At 43.7% G+C, this 25,814-nt stretch overlaps 1 protein-coding gene across 1 annotated transcript in view; it reads right to left on the bottom strand.

The window, feature by feature from the left end:
* DIAPH1 (diaphanous related formin 1) overlaps positions 1-25,814 on the bottom strand; it is a 117,383-nt gene that overhangs the window by 3,082 nt on the left and 88,487 nt on the right. Inside the window, exons 18-26 of the mRNA XM_069589878.1 lie at positions 14,310-14,408; positions 9,941-10,035; positions 9,516-9,617; positions 9,068-9,307; positions 8,820-8,949; positions 7,978-8,103; positions 7,214-7,377; positions 6,572-6,707; positions 4,608-4,694 (exon numbers count right to left, since the gene is read on the bottom strand). Coding sequence (XP_069445979.1) covers positions 4,608-4,694; positions 6,572-6,707; positions 7,214-7,377; positions 7,978-8,103; positions 8,820-8,949; positions 9,068-9,307; positions 9,516-9,617; positions 9,941-10,035; positions 14,310-14,408 — 1,179 coding nt within the window. The remainder of the gene's footprint in view (positions 1-4,607; positions 4,695-6,571; positions 6,708-7,213; positions 7,378-7,977; positions 8,104-8,819; positions 8,950-9,067; positions 9,308-9,515; positions 9,618-9,940; positions 10,036-14,309; positions 14,409-25,814) is intronic.

Genomic DNA, 25,814 nt, shown 5'->3' on the forward strand with positions numbered 1-25,814 from the left:
GTACTTTGAAAGGGTGAATTTTAGGAATGTGGTTGATATATCAATTAAAATAAAAAAACTCAGCTCTGGGTCACAGGAAAGCTGGGTGGAGAAAGCAGCGCCTAAACCTTGAAGAAGCAGACAGAGGACAGAAGGCCACACTCTTGAGTGCAGGACAGGGCAGCGGCGGGTGCTAGCAGGAAGGAAGAGGTCCTGAAGAGCCAGTGAAGCAAGCGTACACCCTGCCTTCCTGGGACCAGCAAAAAGCTTGAGGTGGGACGGAAGCCAAACAGGGTCAGGGGGCACAGGCTTTCCCCAGGGCTGTCCGCCTCTGCAGAAGCGTGACCCAGAGCATACACACAGGTAAGAGGGAGCACACGGCATGCCCACGGGTTACCAGTTTATAGATCTCCTCCTCCTCCTCCCAGGGACTGGGATTGTCTAATAAGAGGAGAAAGACCAGTGAAGAGCCTGGCTGCAGGCACAGGGGGAAGGCATGAGGCGGCGACTACAGGACTTCACATCCCTTGTGGTGCTGCCTCAGGGACCAACCAGGGAGGGAAGGGGCCCATGGGAGTGCGACTAGGATGGTCTTCTATCTCCAGAAAAATCTGCTTCAGACCTGCTTGGTTTTTGCTCATTTTTTAAATACACCCTCCTCTAGGAGCCTACTTCTCATGTCCGGAAAGGTGGTGGCTGATTCTTCGAATTCAGTCACCAGCACTTGAGAAAATATTCCAATTATATTTGTTTGTATGTGACTCAAGGGCTAAGTACATGTTAAAATACTACTTCCTGACTTTGGACCCAGGGAAAAGGAACTACAGGAGCATTCATCTTGGACAACGTGGGCAAAGTCAGAATTCAAGTGGGAAGTATCTGCAGCTGTTTCTCTCTTGGGTTTCTTCCTCTGAACTCAGAAGATACCAGTTTGTACCTAGTCATGCATGTCTCTATATTCTTCTAGATTAAAAAAGCTGCCGATGCATTACAGATTCATAAAAATGAAGTGGAGGGAAAGACCAAAATTTCCCTTTTAAGCCTAGAAAGTGGGGATACCTGATGTGGCCTAAGGTCAGAACAAGAAAACTCCTGTGGGAACTGGGAATAGGATCAAGGAATCCTGGCTGCCACCCTAGCTTCAGGGCCGCAGCTTGATCCTCCAGCAGATGCCCTCTCCGAGCCTTTCCCTAACTTGGGTACTTGTTGAGACTATTGAAAAGTAGCCACAGAAGCATATTTTGCTTCTGTGGGACCCGGGAGCCCTAATCTTGAGACACTGGTCAAAGCTCTCTGAGGCCAGATTCCTACACGTTAGGGCCGAGCCAGATAAAAACACTAGCAAAATCAGGCATAGATGAATTAGAAAAAGGTATTTATAAAACACAGGCTAGGAACTGCTACTATGGAGGAAGTATTCTTGTTAACGAGCTTCCTTAGGGAAGAGGAAACTGGGACAGATGCGGCAGTCACCGCCACCCTGAAGAGCTCCCCGCTGTCGGAAGCACTCCTAATTCCTGTCCTATTTTTATTAATACAGAAGTGGAGGGAGATATAAGTGGTGCTAGAGGAAACACTCTTAAGTTCTCTAGCCATGTGGACATCGGAAATTTCCCTGAACCGATTTCACCACATCCAGGGCTCTCCTTGGCAGAAGGAGTGTTTTTGTAAAGTATTTTTGGCACACACAGAGGGCTCTCCATCATTTCCTGCTCCTCACACAGGCCTTGTGGAAAGAGTCCTGGACCTGGATTCATAAAAGCAGGCTCCGGTGCTGGCTCTATCAGCAGATCTTGGCAAGACCTTATCTGGGTTTCAAGCCCTGTTACCTAAGAGAAGGTGAGCTGCTAAACACTCTTTAGAGAGAAGATCTTTAGAGCTGGTCCCAACTCTAAGGTTCTATCCGTGTAGGGGGAGCTTAGCAGGAAGCTGAGAAGTGGCAGGGGGAAGGAAAGGGAGACAGAGATGAATTTCTTTCTTTCCTTCACTTTTATCCCAGTGAGCAGATGGCCTGTATATAAGAAGCCACAATTCAGACATGGAGATAAAGTTGAGTCACTAAAACCAGAAGCTGACTCAGACAGCCTGAAATATCTGCTGTAATACAATCACATGGATTCTTCCCCCTGACACTCGCAGCATTGTTCTCCCACGCCCTGCAGATCACAGCAGTTTACATGTCACTTTTAATGAACCAGCCCTGATAGTCACTCTCCTCTTTCAGCTCCTCAATGGGTCTTTGTACACTGGTCACTCCCTCAGGTCTCCAGAGACCAGATTTTTTAAAAACATTCCTTTAAATCCCAGGGCAGAAGCTAGTATCTTTGACTATGGACGGCTGCCTCTCTGGGATTGGAGGGCTGTGAGGCAGACCTGTGTGACAGCACTCTGGTTTCCCGGCTCAGAGCAGCCAGTCGGCAGCAATAGTCAGAGACAGCCAAGCAAAGGGTGAGCCAGCTATAGCCATAGCCACCCAGGGAACCCACAGTCACCAGAGCCTTTCCAGTTTTACAGTGTGGCCTTCTGGGTCCAACCTTTCTTTTCTCCTCTTAACCCAACTCTCCTTAGACATGAAGAAACTGAGTCCCAGAAACTTGTCTCGAGTAATCTAGACAGCATCAGTTAGATCTGACATTGGGTCTTCTGACCCCATCTAGACCTGTGCTCTTGGCGTTCGACTGTGCTGCCTAGCCTTCTGCTTCATGGCGCCAAGCCACTTACTCAGAAGTGAATGTACCAATGGCTACAGGGCTTATCAGAGTAACAAGAAGTGTTTCCCCTGAGAGCTTCTCCCAGATATGTTCAGTGTGTTTAGTGACCCCAGAGCCCAGAAAGCTAAGGACGGACCCAATTCTGAAAGCATGTAGTTGTCATTTTCACCTAGGTCTCCTCCTCCTTTTCGCACTGGGAAACAGTACTTCGACTAATTCAAGTCTCCTGCGGAGAGGTTAGGTTTTACCAAAATCCCTGCTGCTTTGGCCTGTAAGTCCTGGTTTCCCACCTGGAAAGAAGTGGGCAATGGGGTATCCCCAGGAGAGGGAAGCCATTGATGTCTGGTTCCCTGTGTTCAGGAAGCATCTGGGATTCTGGTTCAGTTCCACAGGAAGATGAAAAGGGAATTCCCCACCTCAAGTCTGATGAAGGCTGGCAGTTAGCTAACAGGATGGAGGAAAACAGGGAGAGGTGGTATGTTTTTATCTGGAAACGCTTAATGTCAGGCCACATCACCTTATATGGTGGGGAGGAAACAATGTCACAAGACTCTCTAAAGACTAAAGACAAAAAATACTACTAGCTTCACACTCTACCCATACCCAGATCTGTAAGACTAAACACACATCTCGGAAGATCTAAACCCACCATACTCACCTCTCTCCTCCTCTAGACAGGCTGTACTCAGAGGATGCCAGGAAACAGATAAGAGTTATAGCCAGACATTCTTCTGTTTAGGGAACATTCTAAAGTCATACAGAAGAGCCCTCAGAAGGGAATTTCCCTGTGGATATTCAGCATATGGGCAGAAACAGGCAGGCATTCTCATAGTGATCCGGTGTTAGGCCAGGGCACTGTGTGGGGCGAGCGCTCCGCACCCTGGATCATAAGGTTCTCTTTACAGGCTGAGGCAGGCGCCATCGGGCCTATGGACGCTACTGTCAATAGCTCAGCAGTGGCCAAAGCAAACTGCACAACAGCCTCAAAGTGAAGCTCCTATCGCACAGGCCTACAGAACACATCAGCCAGGGAGGAGGGAACAAAGCTCAAGGCCGCCTTTTCTGTCATGCCCACCCTTCAACCTAGGAAGGAAGCCCGCATTCCCAGTCCCAAAGGGCCTTCACCAGACTGTGCAGGGCAGGTTGTGAGGAGGAGCTCTGGATCTATCTTCTTCTCGAACAGTCTCTGCTGACTATCCACTTTCCTCAAAGGCGATTTATCTGTTGATCTTTCCCCACACTAATGCCTGGATCATTTGTCCTATCCCCATAATAATTCTTAGAGGCTCTGGCTCAACGTAATCCACTTAAATCTTCCGAAAGGCAGGCGAGGGGGGTGGTAAACAGGGAAGGCGAGTATGGTACAGCCTGACTACCCCTCGGGAAAAAAGGAGGTTCTCAGACACAGCATGAGCTTTGGTCAAGATGCTCTTCCACATCCTTATTTAACACATCTGGAGAGAATGACACCCAGCCTTCTCTTTATAGGATTCTATACTATTATCCTCTGTTTCTTCTGTTTGTGAAGTTGAGAGTAAGGATGCTTATTTTCCTTGTATTCCTATATCTAATGTATGGTTTTGAATTTACATCAATTTTTTGTTACCCAGATGCCTACCCAAATCTATGTCTTGCACAATGGTTTGCTTATCCTACATTTCTGCCTCACAAATGAAGAGAAATGTAAGAATAACCAAATGTATCTGTTGTCAGTCCCGCAAATCCTAGTTCTCCACGTCAGTCCTTTCTAACAATTAGAAGAGGACTGGATAATCCACGCTAGGTGCAGGGACATCGTGGGGAAGTTTCTAAACCCTCAGAACATCATCACCTGCTCTTTAGCCTAAAATGAGCAGAAGCAGAGAGGCTTCACCGCCTTCCTTCAGCACCCAGGCTGGGCTCCGCTTGCTGACTTACCCTGACGGGGTCCTCTCTTCCGTCGGAATGCTGCGCCTGACTGCAGGGCTTCCAGAAGACTGTCCATCACACCCGTCTCATCACCCTCTGTCGTGAACAAAGATGGAGATGTAAGCTTTTCAGCCCGAGCAGCATCCATGGGTTGAGCCACACACACAAAAATGAATTCCCACTGTATGTATAGCCTGCCGTTACCCACAGTTTCTGGGCATCTCCACTGTATGTACAGCTTGCCCTCATTCAGTTTCTGGGGGCTCGGCACACAGCGGGCTCAGTCTCAGGTTTCACAGTCCCTGTTTACTTGTGTCTGTTTGCAAATGGTTCAAACATTAGGTTTCACTGGCTACCAGCCACTGTAGACCCTGGATAATGTCCCTGCAGTGCCGCCGCCCTTCCCATCCCCATCAAAACCAGCACAGACAACTGCCCGACTCCAAGACTGGGGTGAATACAGAGACTGGGATTATGAAGTTAATAAGGAACTAGGTCACTCTCTTTATCCTACATAAACCCCTCATGGAAAGCCTGGTTCCAGTTTCAGAGCAAGGCTCAGGAGAGACCACCTCTCAAGAGTGCGTTTCACTTAAGTACTGCCCCCAGTGGCTGCATCTTCCTGAAGTCAGCTCACAGTCTAAGAGGAGCTGCTGGTTGGAATACAAAGAGTTAATGTAGAATCCTTATTCCAGCTCGGCTCTGTTTCCATGGCAACAGCTAAGGGTGGTGAAATCTTAAACTGAAATCCCTAGGAGCCAGCAGGGGGCTAGCCCTAAAGCTGGGCTCACTGCTCCCAGCGCCACCTGCTGGCTGAACACCACCAGTGCAGCTGACCTACATTCCAACCTCATTTATTTGCCCTGGGGACGTGGACCAGGGCAGGGCCCCCTGTGCTGACTGATGACTGTGTTCAGCCTTCATCCCACAAATCAGCTGGACTCCACCTTTCCCTATTACGCCCTAAACAATAACTAGGCACAAACCCTAGAGGCTTGGGGAGAAGCGGGGAAAGGTGAAGGATATATCTCACATGGGCTTATTATCAGATCAAAGTTTGTGGCTTATTACATACAACTGGATTAAGGGCAGGGGAACTGCTTCCCAAAAAAATATAAAGAAAAAATAGAAATGCAGGGTGCTTCAGGTCCCTCATCATACCACGGCCGGAGTGGCCAAAGTAAAGTCCCTGGGAGCAAAAATGCTGGAGTGGCCCCTCACCCCTTGTGCTCAGCACAGCACTGATCTTGCCAGAGCCAGCAGCCTGGAGAACCTCTTTACTTAGATGGCTCGTAGCCCCTCAGGGTCAAGAAGGGTGGCATCAGCTCAGGGCCATGTAATGGATGCTGGATTTCCGCTGCCCACAGAGAGAGCAGCCAGAGAGCGCAGGGAGTCGGCAGCAGGAAAGAAGCAGAAACAGGAAACAGAGGGCCAGTAATTGAGGCCATATGTTTCAACAAAGACATGCTCTGAGAGTGAAATACAAAGTCCGCTGAAGAAGAGGGTGGCCGGTCCCCTGCCCCCTTTGCAGAAGTTCAGTCCATTTATAGTCTGATTACAACTGTGCGAAGGTCCTGGGCACACAACCCTTAGTGAAATAAGCAGAAAGGGGAGACAAACCATTAAAAGACAGGAGCAGGGCCAGGAAAACAGTCTGAGGAAATGAGCACAAGATGCTGTAGAGGGTATGAAAACCGGACAGCGAGACTCTTGGACAAGCAGAAGGCAAGCATACATATTACAGCACCACTAAGTCACTGCGGAGACGAGACACAGTGCAGCAAAGGAGGGAAAGACAGAGTGGAGCGCTGCAGCACGTGTGTTCAGAGCCAGGGGTAGAAGTCCAGCGTCAGGACCGTGGAGGCGGAAGGCTGCCAGCAGCGCCTGCCAGGAGCTGTGCTCTGGCCTCTAGATTTAGACCGAGCAGCCTTCCAGCTGATCCTGTCTCAGCCCATCGGCCCTTCGCTTCTCACCAGCATTCATGTCTATGAGTTGCTCTCTCTTCTGCTGCTTCTCCAACCGCTCCTTCTCTGCCTTCTCCTTGGCCAGCTTTGCTCGCCGCATCTTCTCCTCTGTCTCCCGCCGCTTCTGGTTCTCCTTGACGGCTTGCTGGGGGGAGAGGGGAGTGAACACATGGGCACGAAGGCACTCACACATGTGCACTGCTGCTACTGCTCCTGCTAAGTCGCTTCAGTCGTGTCTGACTCTGCGACCCCATAGACGGCAGCCCACCAGGCTCCCCCGTCCCTGGGATTCTCCAGGCAAGAACACTGGAGTGGGTTGCCATTTCCTTCTCCAATCACACATGTGCACACCCACCACCAACCAACATGAACCCAGTGGAAGGTGAGAAAGGTGGACAGAAGCACCACTTCGCAGGCCTCCCTGCTGGCAGCTGCTGCTTCTATCACTCAGTCGTGTCCGACTCTTCCGACCCGTGGGCTGCAGGCTGGTCAGGCTCTTCTGTCCATGGGATTTCCCACACAAGAATACTAGAGTGGGTTGCTATTCCCTTCTGCAGGGTATCTTCCCAACCCAGGGACTGAACTCTAGTCTCCTGCTTGGCAGGCAGGTTCTTTACCACTGAGCCACTAGGGAAGGCCATCCCTGCTTACCACAAACATATTCTTAAAGTTGTGCAGATCCATGAAGAATTCTTCCACAGACACCTTCTTGGGGTCAAAGAGGAAGTACTCGCCCAGCTCCTTGTAGAGCATCTCCATGTTAGAGTGCATCATCCGCAGCTTGCTGTACTGTTCCTGTGCATCCTTCACAAAGCTGTGCAGCAGCAAGTCAAGAACCAACACCAGGAAGCAGACCAGCTTCTCCAGCCCTGGGAACACTCACACGTGCGTACTGCCATCTGTACACACGGATGTGTAACAGCGCTGTTCATATCAGCAAAACCCAGAAGCAACTGAAACATCCAAACAGGGAAACAGTACACCCTTGACTATGGTATTCCTACAGGACAGGGGCTAGCAATTCAAAAAAGAGACTGTTCTGCATCCACTGCTGTGTAAACGGGGCCCAAACATATGAAATGCTAAGGCAATACAATGCAGTTTTCACTAAAATAAATTAATCAGGTTGCAAATCAGAAGTCCAGTGGCAGTAGTTATCTTTGAGAAGAGGAGGGGGGAGGGGACATGTTGTGTGTGTGTGATGGGGCAGGGAGCAAGGTCCAAAGGAGACTTATACTTTATCTGCAAGGCTTGATGCAAAACACAGCAATGAGAATGCTTTTCAGAACTCTGTACTTGGTGAAACCACATTTTCTAAAGAGGAAGAATTGTATGCCATCAGTTTAACCTGTTGCCCCACCATGGGAAGTTCTTTCTTTTCCTGGGTGGCAACTCCCTCCTTTCAAGAAAGGATATGGTCATTTTTTCAACAAACTTGTCTTTCTCTTCTGTGGCAGCTGGAAAATTCTGAATATCACGTTCCACATCGGAAATCTGTTTCTTCATCTGATCTAGGCTCTTTTGCAAGTTTTCTGCAGAAACTAAAGTAGACACAGAAACAGACAGCGAGAGCTCACCACCTCCAGCCTCAAGACCCTGCTCGGTCCTCCAGGGCATAGCTATGGTCTGTACTTAATTATTTTCGTTCTCTTCTGTACTCTCCAACTGTTTCACACATTCTTCCAGTGAAACTAAAATTACTTGATGATTAAACCCCCAACCTTCATAAGCTGTACAATACTAAGAAAAGAAGAGAGGCTTCATTTAATTTAACAAGAATCTATGAAATCCCTCAGGATCTTGTTCTCATCTATTTTAGAGAACAGGGTTTGAGAGGAAGGAGACATACACAGAAATACAGGGGGAGGGCAGAAATCTGTTCCCATTTCTACGAAATGCTGCTTTTTCTTTGCCTAGTCCTAGAATGGTGAGGCCTGGTTTTTGTTATTCCAGTCTATGCTTTCTGAATAAGAAAAACTGTTAACTTAAACTACAAATACCTGCCTTTCTTCCAGTTGTTTTCTGGTGTCTGATGTTTCCCTAGGAAGGGGAAGAGTGCTTCCCACTTTCACACATGGAGCTTTCCTGCTTTCTCTTCTGCCCCTGTGGCTTAGACACCACACCGGTATCGTCCCATTCCCACTTGTAACTGTCTAAACTGAAAATGATCTAAAATCTAAATTGATTTTTTCCCAAGCCTGGGCAGAGATTTCTGGGGCTTGGAACCCCCTTCTAGCTTCACCCCAATCTGCCTCACCTCGGCTGGCTTTCTCCACGTGGGCAAGCTCGTCTGGGAACTTCAGGACCTCGGGATGATCATGCTCACACAAGTCAGCCAAGAAGTGCAACAACGTCATCTTCTGATCTGTGGACTTGGTGTCTCGAAGCTTGGACAGGAAAAGGGGAACAGCGTGAGTCCTGACACCCAAGGCCACCTCAGACCAACAGCAGTCTGCCATACTGGGCTCCCGGAGGCCATGGCCTCCCTTCCCTCGTCCCGCTCACCTTACAAAGGAAGCTGATGTTGAAGCCAAAAGCACCAGCATTCCTGGAGCCAGCATTCATATAGTTTCCGACAAGCAAGGTTATCTCCAGGAGGTTAGAGAAGTTCTCGCTCTTTCGCACCTCCTCACATGCGGCAGTCACCGAGACGATCTCGGGCTTGATGTTCTCCACCTGCTCCCCGAACTGCAGCTTGAAGAGGATGGCATTGAGGCGAGGCCGCAGGCGGGGTACTGCACCCATCTGAGGAGAGACAAGGAGTCCACTACAGCCAGCAGAGAGAGAAAACGAAGGGACCGATACAGGCCTACGCGTCCTATAGCAGGATCTGAGTTACAGAGTAGGGAGGAGAAAGATGGGCTAGACATGGACCAGAGGCTGGAAGCAAGCGTCCTGATGCTCTTGCGGAAGAGGGGGTCAGAGAAGAGCCTGAGCCACAGGCTTCACTCACCACCACACCAAACTGCTCTGACTCAGCCAAATCATCATATTCGTCCTTCAGTTCAGAAAGCATTTTTAACTGCTCTGGCTCTGGCATCTGCTTAATGAGGTTCTGAAAGAGAGAAGGGATTGTCTCAGTTAGAGCGGGGTGAGCTGACGATGGGAGCCTCCTGTCAGGCCCTCACTCTGCCCGAGGACCACTAAGGAGGAAACATGGGCTGGGGTCAGGTGGTTGGGGAGGCATCCAGTGAGACGGCAGGACTTTTGAAAAATATACCAGAAATAACCTGATCACCAGAGGGATGGAAGCTTATCCAAAGCTAGCATTCTTTAAGTCAATGATACTTAAGAGAGTCCTCATGGTCTAAGCAGAGAGGAGACAGACTGGTGTTGAGTGATGCAGAGAGCCAGCACCAGGATGAGCCTGCTCCTTACCTGGATCATGGACTCAGTGAGAACAGACTCATTCACCTCCAGGATGACATTCTTGATCTCATGATAGGGCATGCGGAAGGAACCCAAAAAGATTGCTGCCAGGAAATGAGATACAAAGACATGTTTTTCTCAGTCTCTTCTGCCTTCCAGCCCAGCCTACAAACCTACTTTGGACAGTTTTCTGAGGGATGCTCTTGTGAAGTCATGATCAGAAACCTCCACCAGCTCCTCACTGTATAGTTAATATCCAAGTTTCTGAGCCCAGTGTTTCAGGTTCCTACCTCCCAGCTTTCCCCTGTGCGAATCCCCACATTTGTATCACTCACACACCAGCCACACTGTTTCAAGCACCACATTCTACAAACACTGTGACTGACTCCTTGTCTTTGCTCACACAGGAAATCTGTGATCTATCTATACACATCAAAAACATTCACCCCATTCTATTTCAGTTCCTCATTCCCTGACTCTATCCTCAGAGCTGCCACTGCCTTGAAATGCTCTGATTTTTAAACTGCCATATCCCACACCCTAACAAACACTTCTCATCCTTCCAGTTCTCACTTACTAGTTCCCCAATTGACTCTTCAACCTCATCAGTGTGCTCTTGCGTGCACACACTCTCACGAGAGAGACAACCATTCCGTTTTCTCTGCATGTCTCAGTTCTAGTTGGCTTTCTCTATTTAACCCAGACCCTGTGGTCTGCCCTTTCATTCCCGCCCTATTACTACGACAATTCTTACTCTCTGGTTTCTTCTCCTTCCAGTCCCTGGTTAATCCAGCCATCTCATTTTCTTCCCTTACACCTGGGCTGATGGACACTGCAGATCAGATTCTATGAAGAGGCACTGATGATGGCCAGGAACCCTCTGCATGTCCCCAGTCCATGATCTCTTGCCAGCTCCTCCATAAAAAATAGCCCTGTTTTCCCAAATGTCCCACCACTTCCTTATTTGTTCTAAAAAGATCTTGTTTCTTTTTAATGTGAAAAATTGAAGGTACTGGTCAAATTACTTGCTAAGTTTTCTCTTACGTCACTTACAAACTGAGCACTGGGGCTCTCAGCTGGAACCAGACTAGGAAAGGCTTGAGTAAGGACTGTTTTCGAATCGTCTAGAACGTGCGCTGACACTTCTCTAAGTTTAGCAGAACTAGATCCATGCACCCAGCCTTTTCTCACATTTCAATGGCCCTAAGGACCTCTTCCTTCAGCATATACAGACAGCCTTCCACATCCATGGACACAGAGGGCAGACTGTTCCACACCATTTTATACAAAGTGGTATCGCTGGAGGTCCTGGAACCCCACAGGTATCAGGGACAATTGTACACATAATCAAGCCTTTTCTATCTCAAACAAACAAACAAACAAAAAACACCAGTCTATTCTCTCTTCCACATTCTCATTAACTCTTCTGTCCCCACAAAGTCAGTGGAAAAATGACAATTATTTGTTGAGTGCATATTCCATGTAAGACCTAGTATCATAAACACAATCTACACATATGATCTCATTTAACCCTATTTATAATAATGTGTAAGTCTGTATTATTAGCCGCATTTGACAGAAAAGGAAACTAATACTTAAGAACTTAACCCACCTGTCCAAGGTCACACTGCTACTAAGGACTGGAGCCAGGATTTAAATACAAATGGAGGCCAGAGTTCTGTTTGTACCACTGAAGTTATACTGAAATGATTCCTGCCCAGGTCACTGCCTTTCCTAATGCCAGATCCTCATTTTACTCGACCGCCACTCCCACTTTTAGGACTGTGTCAGACTATTTTCCTTGCTGCTCCCTTCCAGTTTTTTGAGGACTCCATTTTTGTTACTTGTCTCCTCAATGTTAATGACCTTCAAAGTAAATTAATGGTTTTAACTCTGACTCATATGCTATCCTCCTAAATTCATATCTCCAGTCAGACCTTCCGCCTGATATACCCAAAAGCCTAATACACTCCTGGAGGAGTCTCACAGGAATCTTAAATTCTGTCCTAAAATCAAATCAATCATTTCTACCCACCACCGTGCAGCCTCTCATTCACGTCCATCACTTCTCCCACAAAAGACAGGAAAATTCAGCAGGAGCAGATTCTACTTCCATAAAGGGTACCACTCTCTACAGAGGGATCTTAACCTAAGAAAACATCTTCTCCTCTCTATCAATCACTAAGTTCCATTGATTCTCTCTTCTTAGTATCTTCTGCCTTCATATCCATTCTTATAACTTCAGTTTCAGCCCTGATCACCTCTCACCTAGTTTGAAGCAATAACATAACACATCTTCCCGTCTCCTAGCAATCCAGCCTCAAAATCACTGCTGAAGTAGTCCTCCCCAAGATTACAGAGGGCTGTATCTCTCACTTTTTTGATTAAAACCCCTCCAATGACTTCCATAGTTTTCAGGACAAAATACATACCTCTTAGCCTAAGCCTACCAAGACGTCTGTATCATCTAGCCTCTCTATTTCTTGAAAACTTCTTCAACCACCATTCCCCCACAGATGGCCTTTACTCAGCTGCTTTCAAGTACTGCACTTCCTGAACTGGGATGTTACCTCATGCCTTTGTGCCTTCACACATGCTGATCCCTATGCCTGAAATGAGACAAGCCACCCCTCACCCTTCCTTTAGCCTGCTGTTAACAGTTTTAACACATTTAGAATGACCTCGAGGCTGAGCTCCCTCCAGCACTCCTCCCACGTGGTTCAGACCTTGCCCAGGGCTCTAATAATCATCCAGGCACACCTCCATCACAGCACTCAACACATCGTGCTATTACCGTATTTCCTTTTTCATCTCCACCAGACATATGGCTCATGAGGATGACCTTATTCCGTTTTGCCTCCCCGCCATATAAGAGGCATTTAATAATCACTGAATCACTAAACAATACTTCCTAGACCATCCTAAACTCAATTCTCTTCCTAAATTTTGTTTTCCATATTGATATCATTCAACTGGAAATAACAATATACTACCCCACAGTCTTTTATCATTTTCTAAAATAAAAATTACTCATTTTTATGTTGCTAGACATAATCTTGAGAAGAGCAACTATTATGCCTCACATCACTTTAGTTCCCATAAAAAGACTTATCTACAGACACTACTCGGTGATATTTGTTGTCAATGATCTAATATTATATAGTCAAGAATGATGTAAAAGCTTACTGTTCTCATTATATTACTGACTTAATGAGGACATATACCCAGAAGTTAACTGTGTGACCTTGGCTAAGTTGTAACATCTGAACTTTAGTTTTCTCACTTGGTAAAATGGGGACAATAGCCACGTCACCCCACTATGAGTGGGTTTTATGGAATACATACCCTTTCGTCTCTGGAACACATGCCTGCTGCTGCTGCTAAGTCGCTTCAGTCGTGTCCGACTCTGTGCAACCCCATAGACGGCAGCCCACTAGGCTCCTCTGTCCCTGGGATTCTCCAGGCTAGAATACTAGAGTGGGTTGCCATTTCCTTCTCCAATGCATTAAAGTGAAAAGTGAAAGTGAAGTCGCTCAGTCGTGCCCGACTCTTAGCGACCCCAGGGACTGCAGCCTACCAGGCTTCTCCGTCCATGGGATTTTCCAGGCAAGAGTACTAGAGTGGGGTGCCATTGCCTTCTCCGGGAACACATGCCTAGTATGTGCCAGTAGAGCCTGAAAGCTGGGAGACCCTCAAATATTTGTTGAGCGAATATTTAAATCTTTATTACTCAACATAAAGTCAGGAGATCGACAGTTAAAATGAACAAAAAAATGAACATTCATGCTGATCATTAAATACGACCTATAACAACTTTGCAGAGGAGTTTTGATCTGAAATTTGCCAGCAAGCAGAGTTATGAGTATAAGGAGCAAGTTCAGAACAGAACTCTTTGAAGCTACTGATCCTACTCTGAGAAGCACAGGATTTACATTATTTATTCTAACCACAAAGTTATTTTACATTTAACTGAAGTCATGCCAGTACCCACCTATAAAGGAAATACCTAAAAGAAAATGAGAAAGAAGGAAATATGCGATGGGTAGAAAATTTTTGTTAGATTTTCTATGGATGCAATGGAAATAGTTAGGGCTCTGAAATAAAACCTGAGGCTTAACTCTCAGACCTGTCTCTTATTCGCTATGTGACGAGGCAAATTCCTTAAAGTCCTATTGCCTTTATTTTCTTACCATAAAACTAGATACTAACAACCATGCAGTACTATTGAAGGGAATAGATATCAGATATTTACTATGCAATGCCAAATATATAGCAGGAATTATTAAGTTTCATATCAAGGTACCCTGGATCCACCAGAATTAGGCTCTCAGAAGAACTCCTTCACATTTCAAATTGCTGGGATTGCAGAGTTACTCACAGAGATTCTGGGCTGTCTTGGAATCCAACACCTTTAACTCTTTCGCTTTTTTCTTTTGCAGAGATTTCTTTTCTTCTCCACCTTCCTGATCCTTCTTGGCTAGTGAGAGAAAGATTAGAAAAGTATGATTAAGGACAGGCCACATCTATCCCGAAAGGAACTACTATCCCATCCTAGAGAGGCCCTTTACTTCTCTATCCGTAATGGTCTTCCTATTAAAGTTCCTCAAAGCTAACCTCCTCTTTAACCACCCAATCTTCTATTACTGACTTCCCTCTCTAGCCGTAATAAATATGCCATTTTCATTTCTTTAATAGTTAACAGTAATACTTTCTTACCCAGAGTCTATCTACTTGTAGGGAACAGCAAACATTCTTTCTGTAGAAGACCAAATAGTAAGTATTTTAGGCTTTGCAGACTATTGTGGTCTATCTCAACAGCTCAACTCTGCCACTACAGCAGGAAAGCTGTCACAGATAATACATAAACCAATGGGCATGACTATGTCTCCAATGAAATTTTATTTACAAAAATAAGTGGTATGCTTAAGAGTTATGGTTTGCTAATCCCTGTACTAGAGTCTTCCACTAGCATTATCCTTTTGTGCTATTATTACTTCTCTCTCAAGACCTATCTTGACCATGAATTCCCTATAAACATTTTCTTGATTTCCCCAAATGGTTATGATTTCTCCCTGAATCCCCACTGTATCTGATACAACTTTACAGCAAGTCCTCTCACTGACTTTGTTATAAGCAAATATAGTCTCTCCTTCACAAGAGAAGGACTTTGTTATTCTTCTTTGAAAATACAGCATAAAAATATATTGCTAGTAAGATCTTCAATATCATGTTCGTACACACACAGAAGGTATAATATACTCCTTTCCTTCTTCCACACTCTTCTCAGATTATCCAAAGCCAATGTATTCTTCCCTGATAGATGGAGTCACTCTCTGCATTGATGAGCTAATTTTCCTGGTATTTGTTACTTAGATTTCATTCAACAATTAATAATTCAATGTTCATGATATTTCACATGTATCATCTTGATCGTTTTAAATCCTGCGTTACTTTTTAAGCGTGCATACCTTCCCACCCCATTTGGATTTTGAACTTTAAGAGCATGGGCAAAATAATCCTTCACTGTATCACTCCCTCAGCACCTGGCACGACAGCTAGCTAGTACCATTCTCTCAAAAATGATGTACACTGCCCGCTGAGAAGGACTGAGGAGCAGACAGAAAGAAAAACAGGACTGGACAGACAGTTGTAAAATATTCTGCCAACTTTTCAGAAAGCTGTATGGGACTATCTTGGTAAGGAGTATCCAGAAAGTGACAAAGCTAACTGCTTCTGAGGAGAAGAGTAGCATGCTTGACTATGGACATGGGAGGAATACTGTTCAACACAAACTCTATTACACTATTTGAGTTTTAAACCATTGAAAAGTATTACCTGGTATAAATAAATAAGAAAGAAAGCAAATGAAAAGAAAGTTATATGGCAAATCATACAAAGAACTATTAATAAAAAAACACATCCTTTGGCCTGATAGTTCTAACTGAAGAAGGAAAAATGCTAAATGGATGAAGATTAGTTATTTAAATAAAGACTTACTGAGTACCCATATGTGCCAGGCTCTGTTCCAGGCACCAGGAATAAAAGAAAATACAGAAAAACTCCTGCCTTCATGGAATTTATATTCTAACAAAGAGAAATAGACAATACATCAGCTAATAGATAAAATAGTACATAGGTGATCTAAGTGCTATGAAAAGAAAACCAAGTCGGGAAGAGAACTGGGGGTTTAGATGAGGGGATGAATTATAACTTGAGTGGGGTGACCAGGGAAGGTTTTAGTGAGAATGTCACATGACAGTAAAAACCTTTTATAAGGTGAGAAACCAAAGCAATTCAGGCAGCAGGAACAACAAATGCAAAAGCCTGATGGAAAGAGGAAGAACAAAAAGCTCATTACTGGTGGAGTGGATGGAATGAGGGGGAGAGTTGGAGTGAAGTCAGAGAGGATCCAAAGACAGATCATATAAAAATGAAAATCAGAGGTAATCAGATAAAAATTTAGACTTAAAACACCCAGACTGTATCATAAAAACTTAGAAGCGGAGCGGCAAAGTGCAAATAAATCTCTCATTTATAAGTAAAATGAAAAGATAGAGATCACTGCTGATGTTGAAAAACAGAAAAATAGACTTGTGTTGCTTGGTAATAAGATTAAAATACAACTGTATGTAGAATTCAAGGCAAGTACTAGAAGTAACGAAGAACTAATAATGAACAATTTAGTAAAGATGACAGATAAAAGACAAGCATACGAACTTCCAGTTTCACCAAAATGGAGTATCCCCATGTGGAGGAAATATTATTATGTCTAAAAATTGGGGAAGGTATAGGGATCAAAATTGAAATACAGTTTCTATACTTCACACGGACTGGTAAGACACAAATCATTAGACTGGGAGAAGTACATATAATGCAATACCGAGAGCAACACCTAAGCGAACTGTATAGAGTGATATACTCAGGCATTAAAAATATATCAAAATAGAATAAAAAATATTTTTTAAAAAACCCACAGGAAAGTAAGGAAAAAGAGGAAACATACAGAAAACACAGTGGCAGACTTAAGCCGTAACATATCAGTAGTTACCTTTAATATAAATGATCTAAACCCTAGGCCCCTCACCCTCAACCTCAGTAAAGGCAGAAGCCCAGGGATGACCTGTGGCCCCCTACCCATGTCTCTTCTTAGTCCTTTAATGTGTGGCCTAAGGCATGCTGTGTCAGGACCCGCCAGCAATGAAACCTTGTTTTGGGGGTTCTCTGATGCATGTTGCTGAGATGCATCTTGCAATCATAATAAGAACCACAAAGGCTGGTCCAGCCACAACACTGGCCCAAGTGATTGCCCCCAGACATGCCCAAGTAACAGCATTGCTAGGCTGAGACCTACACAAAACACTGGCAGAGTAGATTAACAAAAGACCCAATAAAATGTTGTCTGTAAGAAATTTTCTTCAAATACAAAGGCTGAATGTAGAAGGCTGAAAACAGATATATCATGCAAGCATAAACAAACAAAAAAAAAAGTACAATGGCTATATGCTATCCAGTGAGTAGACTTCGGAGCAAAGAGAATAGCTGGAGACAATGAGGGACATTACATGATGATTAAAGGATCACTGCCTTGTCATGGCGAAGGGACTTGTCTAACTCAATGAAGCTACGAGCTATGAGTCATGCCACACAGGGCCACCCAAGACGGACGGGTCATAGTGGACGGTTCTGACAAAATGTGATCCACTGGGGGAGCGAGTGGCAAACCAACCCAGAATTCTTGCTGACACTGAAAGATGAGCCCCCCAGGTCAGGAGGTGTCCAACACGCTACCGAGGAAGAACAGAGAATAACTACTAATAGCTGCAAAAAGAATAAAGCACCTGGGCCAAAGTGGAAACGATGCTCAGTTATGGATATGTCTGGTGATGACAGGAAAATCCAATCAATTCAATGAGGATGGTAAAGAACAGTATATTACACAGGAACGTGGAATGTTAGGTCCATGAATCAAGGTAAATTGGATGTGGCCAAGCAGGAGATGGCAAGAGTAAACACCGACATCTTAGGAATCAGTGAACTAAAATGGATGGGAATGGGTGAATTTGATTCAGATAAATGTTATATCTACTACTGTGGGCAGAAATCCCACAGAAGAAATGGAGTAGCCCTCATAGTCAACAAAAGAACCTGAAATTCAGTACTTGGGTGTAACCTCAAAAATGACACAATGATCTCAGTTTGTTTCCAAGGCAAATCACTGAACATCACAGTAATCCAAGTCTATGCCACTACCACCGATGCCAAAGAAGCTGATCAGTTCTATGAAGATCTACAAGACATCCTAGAACTAACACGAAAAAAAAGATGTCCTATTCATCATAGGAGACTGGAATGCAAAAGTAGGAAGTCAAGAGATAACCTGGAGTAAACAGGTATGTTTGGCCTTAGAATACAAAATGAAGCAGAGCAAAGGCTAACAGAATTTTTCCAGGAGAACTGCTCATAGCAAACACCCTTTTTCAACAACACAAGAGACAACTTACAAATGGACATCACCAAATAGTCAATACCAAAATCAGATTGATTACATTCTTTGTAGTTGAAGATAGAAAAGCTCTATACAGTCAGCAGGAACAAGACCTGGAGCTGACTGTGGCTCAGATCATGAGTTCCTCATAGCAAAATTCAGGCTTTACTAAAGAAAGTGGACAAAACCACTAGGCCAATCAGGTATGATCTAAGTCAAATTCCCTATGATACACAGTGGAGGTGACAAATAGATTCAAGGAATTAGATTTAGTAAACAGAGTGCCTGAAGAACTATGGACAGAGGTTCATAACACTGTACAGGAGGCAGTCAACAAAACCATCCCAAAGAGAGGGGAGAAGGCAAAGCTGATTGTCTGAGAAAGCTTTACAAATAGCTGAGAAAAGAAGAGAAGTGAAAAGCAAAAGGCAAAAGGGAAAGGTATGCCCAACTGCATGCAGAGTCCCAGAGAACAATAAGGAGAGACAAGAAGGCCTTCTTCAATGAGCAATGCACAGAAATAGAGGAAAACAACAGAAGACCAAAGACTAGAGATCTCTTTAAGAAAACTGGAGATATCAAAGAAACATTTCATCCCAAGATTGACACAATGAAGGTCAGAAATGGTAAAGACCTAACAGAAGCAGAACAGATCAAGAAGAGATGGCATGAGTACACATAAAGAACTGTACAAAAAAAGATCTTAATGACCCGGATAACCGTGAGCATGTGGTCCACTCACCCAGAGCCAGACATTCTGGAGTGTGAAGTCAAGTGGGCCTTAGGAAGCATTGCTACCAATAAAGCTAGTGGAGATGATGGAATTCCAGCAAAGCTGGAATTTAAAATCCTAAAAGATGATGCTATTAAAGGGCTGCACTCAATATGTCAGCAAATTTGGAAAACCCAGCAGTGGTCACATGGCTGGGAAAGGTCAATCTTCATCCCAATTCCTAAGAAGGGCAGTACCAAAGAATGTTCAAACTACCGGACAATTGCACTCATCTCACATGCTAGTAAGGTTATGCTCAAAATTCTCCAAGCTAGGCTTCAACAGTACGTGAACCAAGAAATTCCAGATGTTCAAGTTGGGTTTATAAAAGGTAGAGGGACCAGAGATCAAATTAGCTAGATCACAGAGAAAGCAAGGGAATTTCAGAAAAACATCGACCTCTGTTTCATTGACTAAAACCTTTGACAGTGTGGATCATAACAAACTGTGAACAACTCTGAAAGAGATGGGAGTACCAGACCATCTTACCTGTCTCCTGAGAAACCTGTATGTGGGCCAAGAAGCAACAGTTAGAACCTTCTATGGAACACTGACTGGTTCAAAATTGAAAAAGGAGTACGACAAGGGTGTTTATTTATTTTTTTAAGAGTGTTCATTGTCACCCTGTTTACTAACTTATATGCAAGAGCACATCACGCAACATGCCAGGCTGGATGAGTGGCAAGCTGGAATCAAGATTGCTGGGAGAAATACCAACAACCTTAGACATGCAGGTGATACCATTTTAATGGCAGAAAGTGAAGAGGAACTAAAGAACCTTTTGATGAGGGTGAATGGAGAGAGTGAAAAAGCCAACTTAAAACTCAGTATTAAAAAAACTAAGATCATGACATCTGGTCCCATCACTTCATGGCAAATAGAGGAGAAAAAGGTGGAAGCAGTGACATATTTCTTCTTCCTGTGCTCTAAAACCACTGCAGATTGTGACTGCAGCCATGAAATTAGATGACTGCTCCTTGTCAGGAAATCTATGACAAACCTAAAAATGTCTTAAAAAGCAAAGACATCACTTTGCCGACAGAGGTCTGTGTAGCCAAGGCTATGGTCTTTCCAGCAGTCATGTATAGATGTGAGAGCGGGACCATAAAGGAGACAGAGCGCCAAAGCATTGATGCTTTCTAAGTGCGGTGCTGGAGAAGACACTTGAGAGTCCCTTGGACAACAAGGAGATCAAATCAGCCAATCTTAAAGGAAATCAACCCTTAATACTCACTCGAAGGACTGATGCTGAAGCTGAAGTTCTAACACTTTGGCTACCTAATGCGAACAGCCAACTCCCTGGAAAAGACCCTGATGCTGGGAAACATGGAAGGCAAAAAAAGAGGGCGACAGAGGATGACATGGTTGGATGGCATCACTGATTCAAGGACAAGAATGCGGGAAAACTCCAGGAGACGGTGAGGGACAGGGAGGCCCACCATGCTGCAGTCTATGGGGTGGCAAAGAGCAGGACATGACTTGGCAACAGAACAACCATCACCACCACCACCAGGAAGACATAACAACTCTAAATGTGTAATGTACCAAACAACAGAGCCTTAAATGCGAGAAACAAAGACTGCTAAGAGATGAAATGAGAAAACCAGCATAGCCAAGCCATGATAATACTTCAAGATATTAATATCCTATCTCAGTAATGGCTGGAACTCTATACAAAAAATCATCAAAGATATAGAAGTGAACAGTAAAATCAATCAACAGGGTTTAATTGATATATTCATATATAGGACACTTCACCCAACAACAGCAGAATACTTCTAAGGTGCTCACTGAATATCTACCAAGAAAAATATCTACTTGGGCCATAAAATAAACCTTAACAAATTTAAAGGATTAAAATCATAGATCATGTTCTCTGACCATAAAAGTATCAAACTGTTAATATAAATAACAGAAAGATACGGAAAATATTCAAACACTTGGAAACTAAAGAACCACTTCTAAATAATTTGTGAGTCCAAACAGAAAGTCTCAAGATAAAATTTAAAAATACATTAGAAATGAATGAAAATGAAAGTATGACATATCAAAATGTATGGGGCATAGCTGAAGCGATGCTGAGAGGGAAATTGACTTGCTAAGTTTACTTTACATGGTTGTCTGAGGAGGCCTTACAAATAGCTGACAAAAGAAGAGAAGTGAAAGGCAAAGGAGAAAAGGAAAGATTTACCCATTTGAATGCAGAGTTCCAAAGAATAGCAAGGAGAGATAAGAAAGGCTTCCTCAGTGATCAATGCAAAGAAATAGAGGAAAACAACAGAATGAGAAAGACTAGAGATCTATTCAAGAAAATGAGAGATACCAAGGAAACATTTCATGTGAAGATGAGTATAATAAAGGACAGAAATGGTATGGACCTAACAGAAGCAGAAGATGTTAAGAAGTGGCAAGAATACACAGAAGAACTGAACAGAAAAGATGTTCATGACCTAGATAACCACAATGGTGTCATCACTCACCTAGAGCCAGACATCCTGGAATGCAAAGTCAAGTGGGCCTTAGGAAACATCACTACAGACAAAGCTAGTGGAGATGATGGAATTCCAGTTGAGCTATTTCAAATCCTAAAAGATGATGTTGTGAAAGTGCTGCACTCAATATGCCAGCAAATTTGGAAAACTCAGCAGTGGCCACAGGACTGGAAAAGGTCAGTTTTCATTCCATTTCCAAAGAAAGGCAATGCCAAAGAATGCTCAAACTACCGCACAATTGCACTCATCTCACATGCTAGTAAAGTAATGCTCAAAATTCTCCAAGCCAGGCTTCAATAGTACATGAACTGTGAACTTCCAGATGTTCAAGTTGGATTTAGAAAAAGAAGAGGAACCAGAGATCAAATTGTCAACATCCACTGGATCATAGAAAAAGCAAGAGAATGCCAGAAAATGATCTACTTTTGCTTTATTGACTACACCAAAGCCTTTGACTGTGTGGGTCACAACAAACTGGAAAATTCTTAAAGAGATGGGTATATCAGACCACCTGACCTGCCTCCTGAGAAATCTGTATGCAGGTCAAGAAGCAACAGTTAGAACTGGACATGGAACAACAGACTGGTTCCAAACTGGGAAAGAAGTATGTCAAGGCTGTATATTGTCACCCTGCTTATTTAACTTATATGCAGAGGACATCATGTGAATTGCCAGGCTGGAAGAAACACAAGCTGGAATCAAGATTGCCGGGAAAAATATCAATAAGCTCAGATATGCAGATGACACCACCCTTATGGCAGAAAGCGAAGAACTACTAAAGAGCCTCTGGATGAAAGTGAAAGAAGAGAGTGAAAAAGTTAGCTTAAAACTCAACATTCAGAAAACCAACATCATGGCACCCAGTCCAAATAGATGGGAAAACAGTGGAAACAGTGATAGACTTATTTTGGGGGCTCCAAAATCACTGCAGATGATGACTGCAGCCATGAAATTAAAAGATGCTTTCTCCTCGCAAGAAAAGCTATGACCAATCTAGATAGCATATTAAAAAGTAGAGACGTTACTTTACCAACAAAAGTCTGTCTAGTCAAAGCTATGATTTTTCCAGTAGTCATATATGGATGTGAGAGCTTTATATAAAGAAAGCTGAGCACTGAAGAACTGATGCTTTTGAACTGTGGTGTTGGAGAAGACTCTTGAGAGTCCCTTGGACTGCAAGGAGATCAAACTAATCAATCCTGAAGGAAATCAGCCCTGAATATTCACTGGAAAGACTGATGCTGAAGCTGAAACTCCAATACTTTGGCCACCTGATGTGAAGAACCAACTCATTGGAAAAGACCCTGACGCTGGGAAAGATTGAAGGTGGGAAGAGAAGGGGACGATAGAGTAGGAGATGGTTGGATGGCATCACCAATTCAATGGACATGAGTATGAATAGGCTCTGGGAGTTGGTGATGGATGGGGAAGCCTGGCATCCTGCAGTCCGTGGGGTCTCAAAAGAGTTGGACACAACGGAGCCACTGAACTGAACTGAAGTTTACGTTAGAAAAGAAAGAACTCAAATCAGTAATTTCCTACTTTAAGAAAAATGCACATATATAGTATCTAGAAAAATGGAACTAAAGAATTTATTTACAGGGCAGCACTGGAGAAACAGACATAGAGAACAGACTTATGGACATGGGGAGAAGGGAGGAGATGGTGAGATGTATGGAAGGAGTAACATGGAAACTTACATTACTATATGTAAAATAGATAGCCAACAGGAATTTGCTGTATGGCTCAGGAAACTCAAACGGGCTCTGTATCAACCTAGAGGGGTGGAATGGGGAGGGAGTTGGGAGGGAAGTTCAAAAGGGAGGGGACATATGTATGCCTATGGCTGATTCATGTTGCGGTTTGACAGAAAACAATGGAATTCTGTAAAGCAATTAGATTTCAATAAAAATAAATAAATAAAAAGAAACTAGAAGAAGAAGAAGAAGAAACAAAAACAAAAAAACCCATAGCAGGCAAAAGGAAGGAAATATAAAAGAATAGAAATCAATAACAATAAAACAACAGAAAAAAAGTCAGTGACACAAAAAGCTGGTTTAAAAAATAATATAAACCTCTAGAAAGGTTGACAAAAGTAAAAACAGAGAAGACCTATCTCTCTCCAATATCTGGAACAAAGTGATATGACTTTAGATCCTGCAGCCATTAAGAGAATAATAAGGGAATACTATAAATAACTTAGTACTTATAAACTGAACAATCTACTAAAAAATGGACCAATTCTTCAAAACCCACAACCAACCAAAAAGTCAACCAGGATGAAACAGGTAACTTGAGTCCTACTAAAATCATTTTAAAAACTGAATTCATGACTAAAAGTCTCCTGAACAGAAAATCTCCCGGCCACAAGGCTTCACTAGAGAATTTTACCAAACATTTAAAGAAAAATTAATGCCAATCTCCTTCAGAAAATAGAAAAAGAGGAAATACTTCCTACATCATTTCACCAAATTATCCACTTTATTGGTTAATTTATGTTAAATGAATTTCACCTTAATAAAAAATTTTGTAATTTTTAAACACTGTTTAAGATGTTTAAAATCACTAATTAAATCAGTAAAGTTTGAATATGGATTGTATATTAGATAACAGTGTTATAGCAATGTTAAATTTCCTAAATCTGGTAACTTCACTGTGGTTATGGAAAAGAATGCCCTTGTACTTGGGAGAACCATGCTGAAGAATTTAGGGGTAAAGGGCCATGATGTTGGTACTTTATCTCTGAAACAGCTCTGTTAAAAGAGAAAGAAAATATTCATAGCAGCATTATTTGTAACAGCCAAAACACAGAAACAACTCATCTGTCAACTGACAAATGGAAAGACAAAATGTATGTCATACAATGGAGTATTCAGTTCAGTTCATGGACATCGAGTCAATGATGACATCCAGCCATCTCATCCTCTGTTGTCCCCTTCTCCTCCTTCTCCCAATCCCTCCCAGGGTCAGAGTCTTTTCCAATGAGCCAACTCTTTGCATGAGGTGGCCAAAGTATTGGAGTTTCAGCTTTAGCATCAGTCCTTCCAAAGAACACCCAGGACTGATCTCCTTTAGAATGAACTGGTTGGATCTCCTTGCAGTCTAAGGGACTCTCAAGAGTCTTCTCCAACACCAAAGTTCAAAAGCATCAATTCTTCAGCGCTCAGCTTTCTTCACAGTCCAACTCTCACATCCATACCTGACCACTGGAAAAACCATAGCCTTGACTAGACGGACCTTTGTTGGCAAAGTGATGTCTCTGCTTTTGAATATGCTGTCTAGGTTGGTCATAACGTTCCTTCCAAGGAGTAAGGGTCTTTTAATTTCCTGGCTGCAATCACCATCTGCAGTGATTTTGTAGCCCCCTAGATTTATTCTGCCATAAAAAGGAATGAAGTGCTAATGCATGCTGCAACATGGGTGAACCTTGCAAACCTTGCAAATGGTTACTGAAAAAGACAGACACAAAAGTGCAAATATTGTGTGATTACACCGATACAAAACATCTATAGGACAGGCAAATTAGAGAAAGAAAGTAGATTAGTGATTGCCAAGTTGGGGGAAAAGAAGTTTGCCGGGAGCCAGCACGGGAGATCCCACCCATGACAAGGTCATGCAGGACTCGAGGGACTCCCTGGGCCATCCCACCCATGACAAGGTCATGCGGAAGAGTCCTGATAAGCAAGGCCTCAGGACTCGATGGACCCCCTGGACCTGCTCGAGTATCTACCCCAAAACCAGAATCTGTTTGTCTTACCATTTTATGTCTTTCACCAACTCTTCTGACATTAACAGGGGGCTGTCCCCAACCACCTTTCTCTGGAAAGAGTTAACTTAGGGCTCTAGATAATAAGTCTCCTGGACAAGAGTGTTTCAATTCAAACCCCCTGTTAGCATTCTAACTTACTTGGCAGGTTTATTCAGACTCTTGCAACATTGTTGAGCCAATGCTTGCTGCCAAGTTCTCACATCCCTTATCCACTGTGTTCCTGGGAGTGCATATAGTCAGGATGTAGGAAAAACAAGCAGCAGCTTTAACATTAACAACCTTAGACTTTGAGTTAATAAGTTCTTTCTTCGCTGTAACCCACTGAATCTTTGCTCCATAAAAATGTAACTCTGTACTTTAAGGGT

The sequence above is a fragment of the Ovis canadensis genome, chromosome 5 (assembly GCF_042477335.2).
Source record: "Ovis canadensis isolate MfBH-ARS-UI-01 breed Bighorn chromosome 5, ARS-UI_OviCan_v2, whole genome shotgun sequence".
NCBI classification, from domain to species: domain Eukaryota; kingdom Metazoa; phylum Chordata; class Mammalia; order Artiodactyla; family Bovidae; genus Ovis; species Ovis canadensis.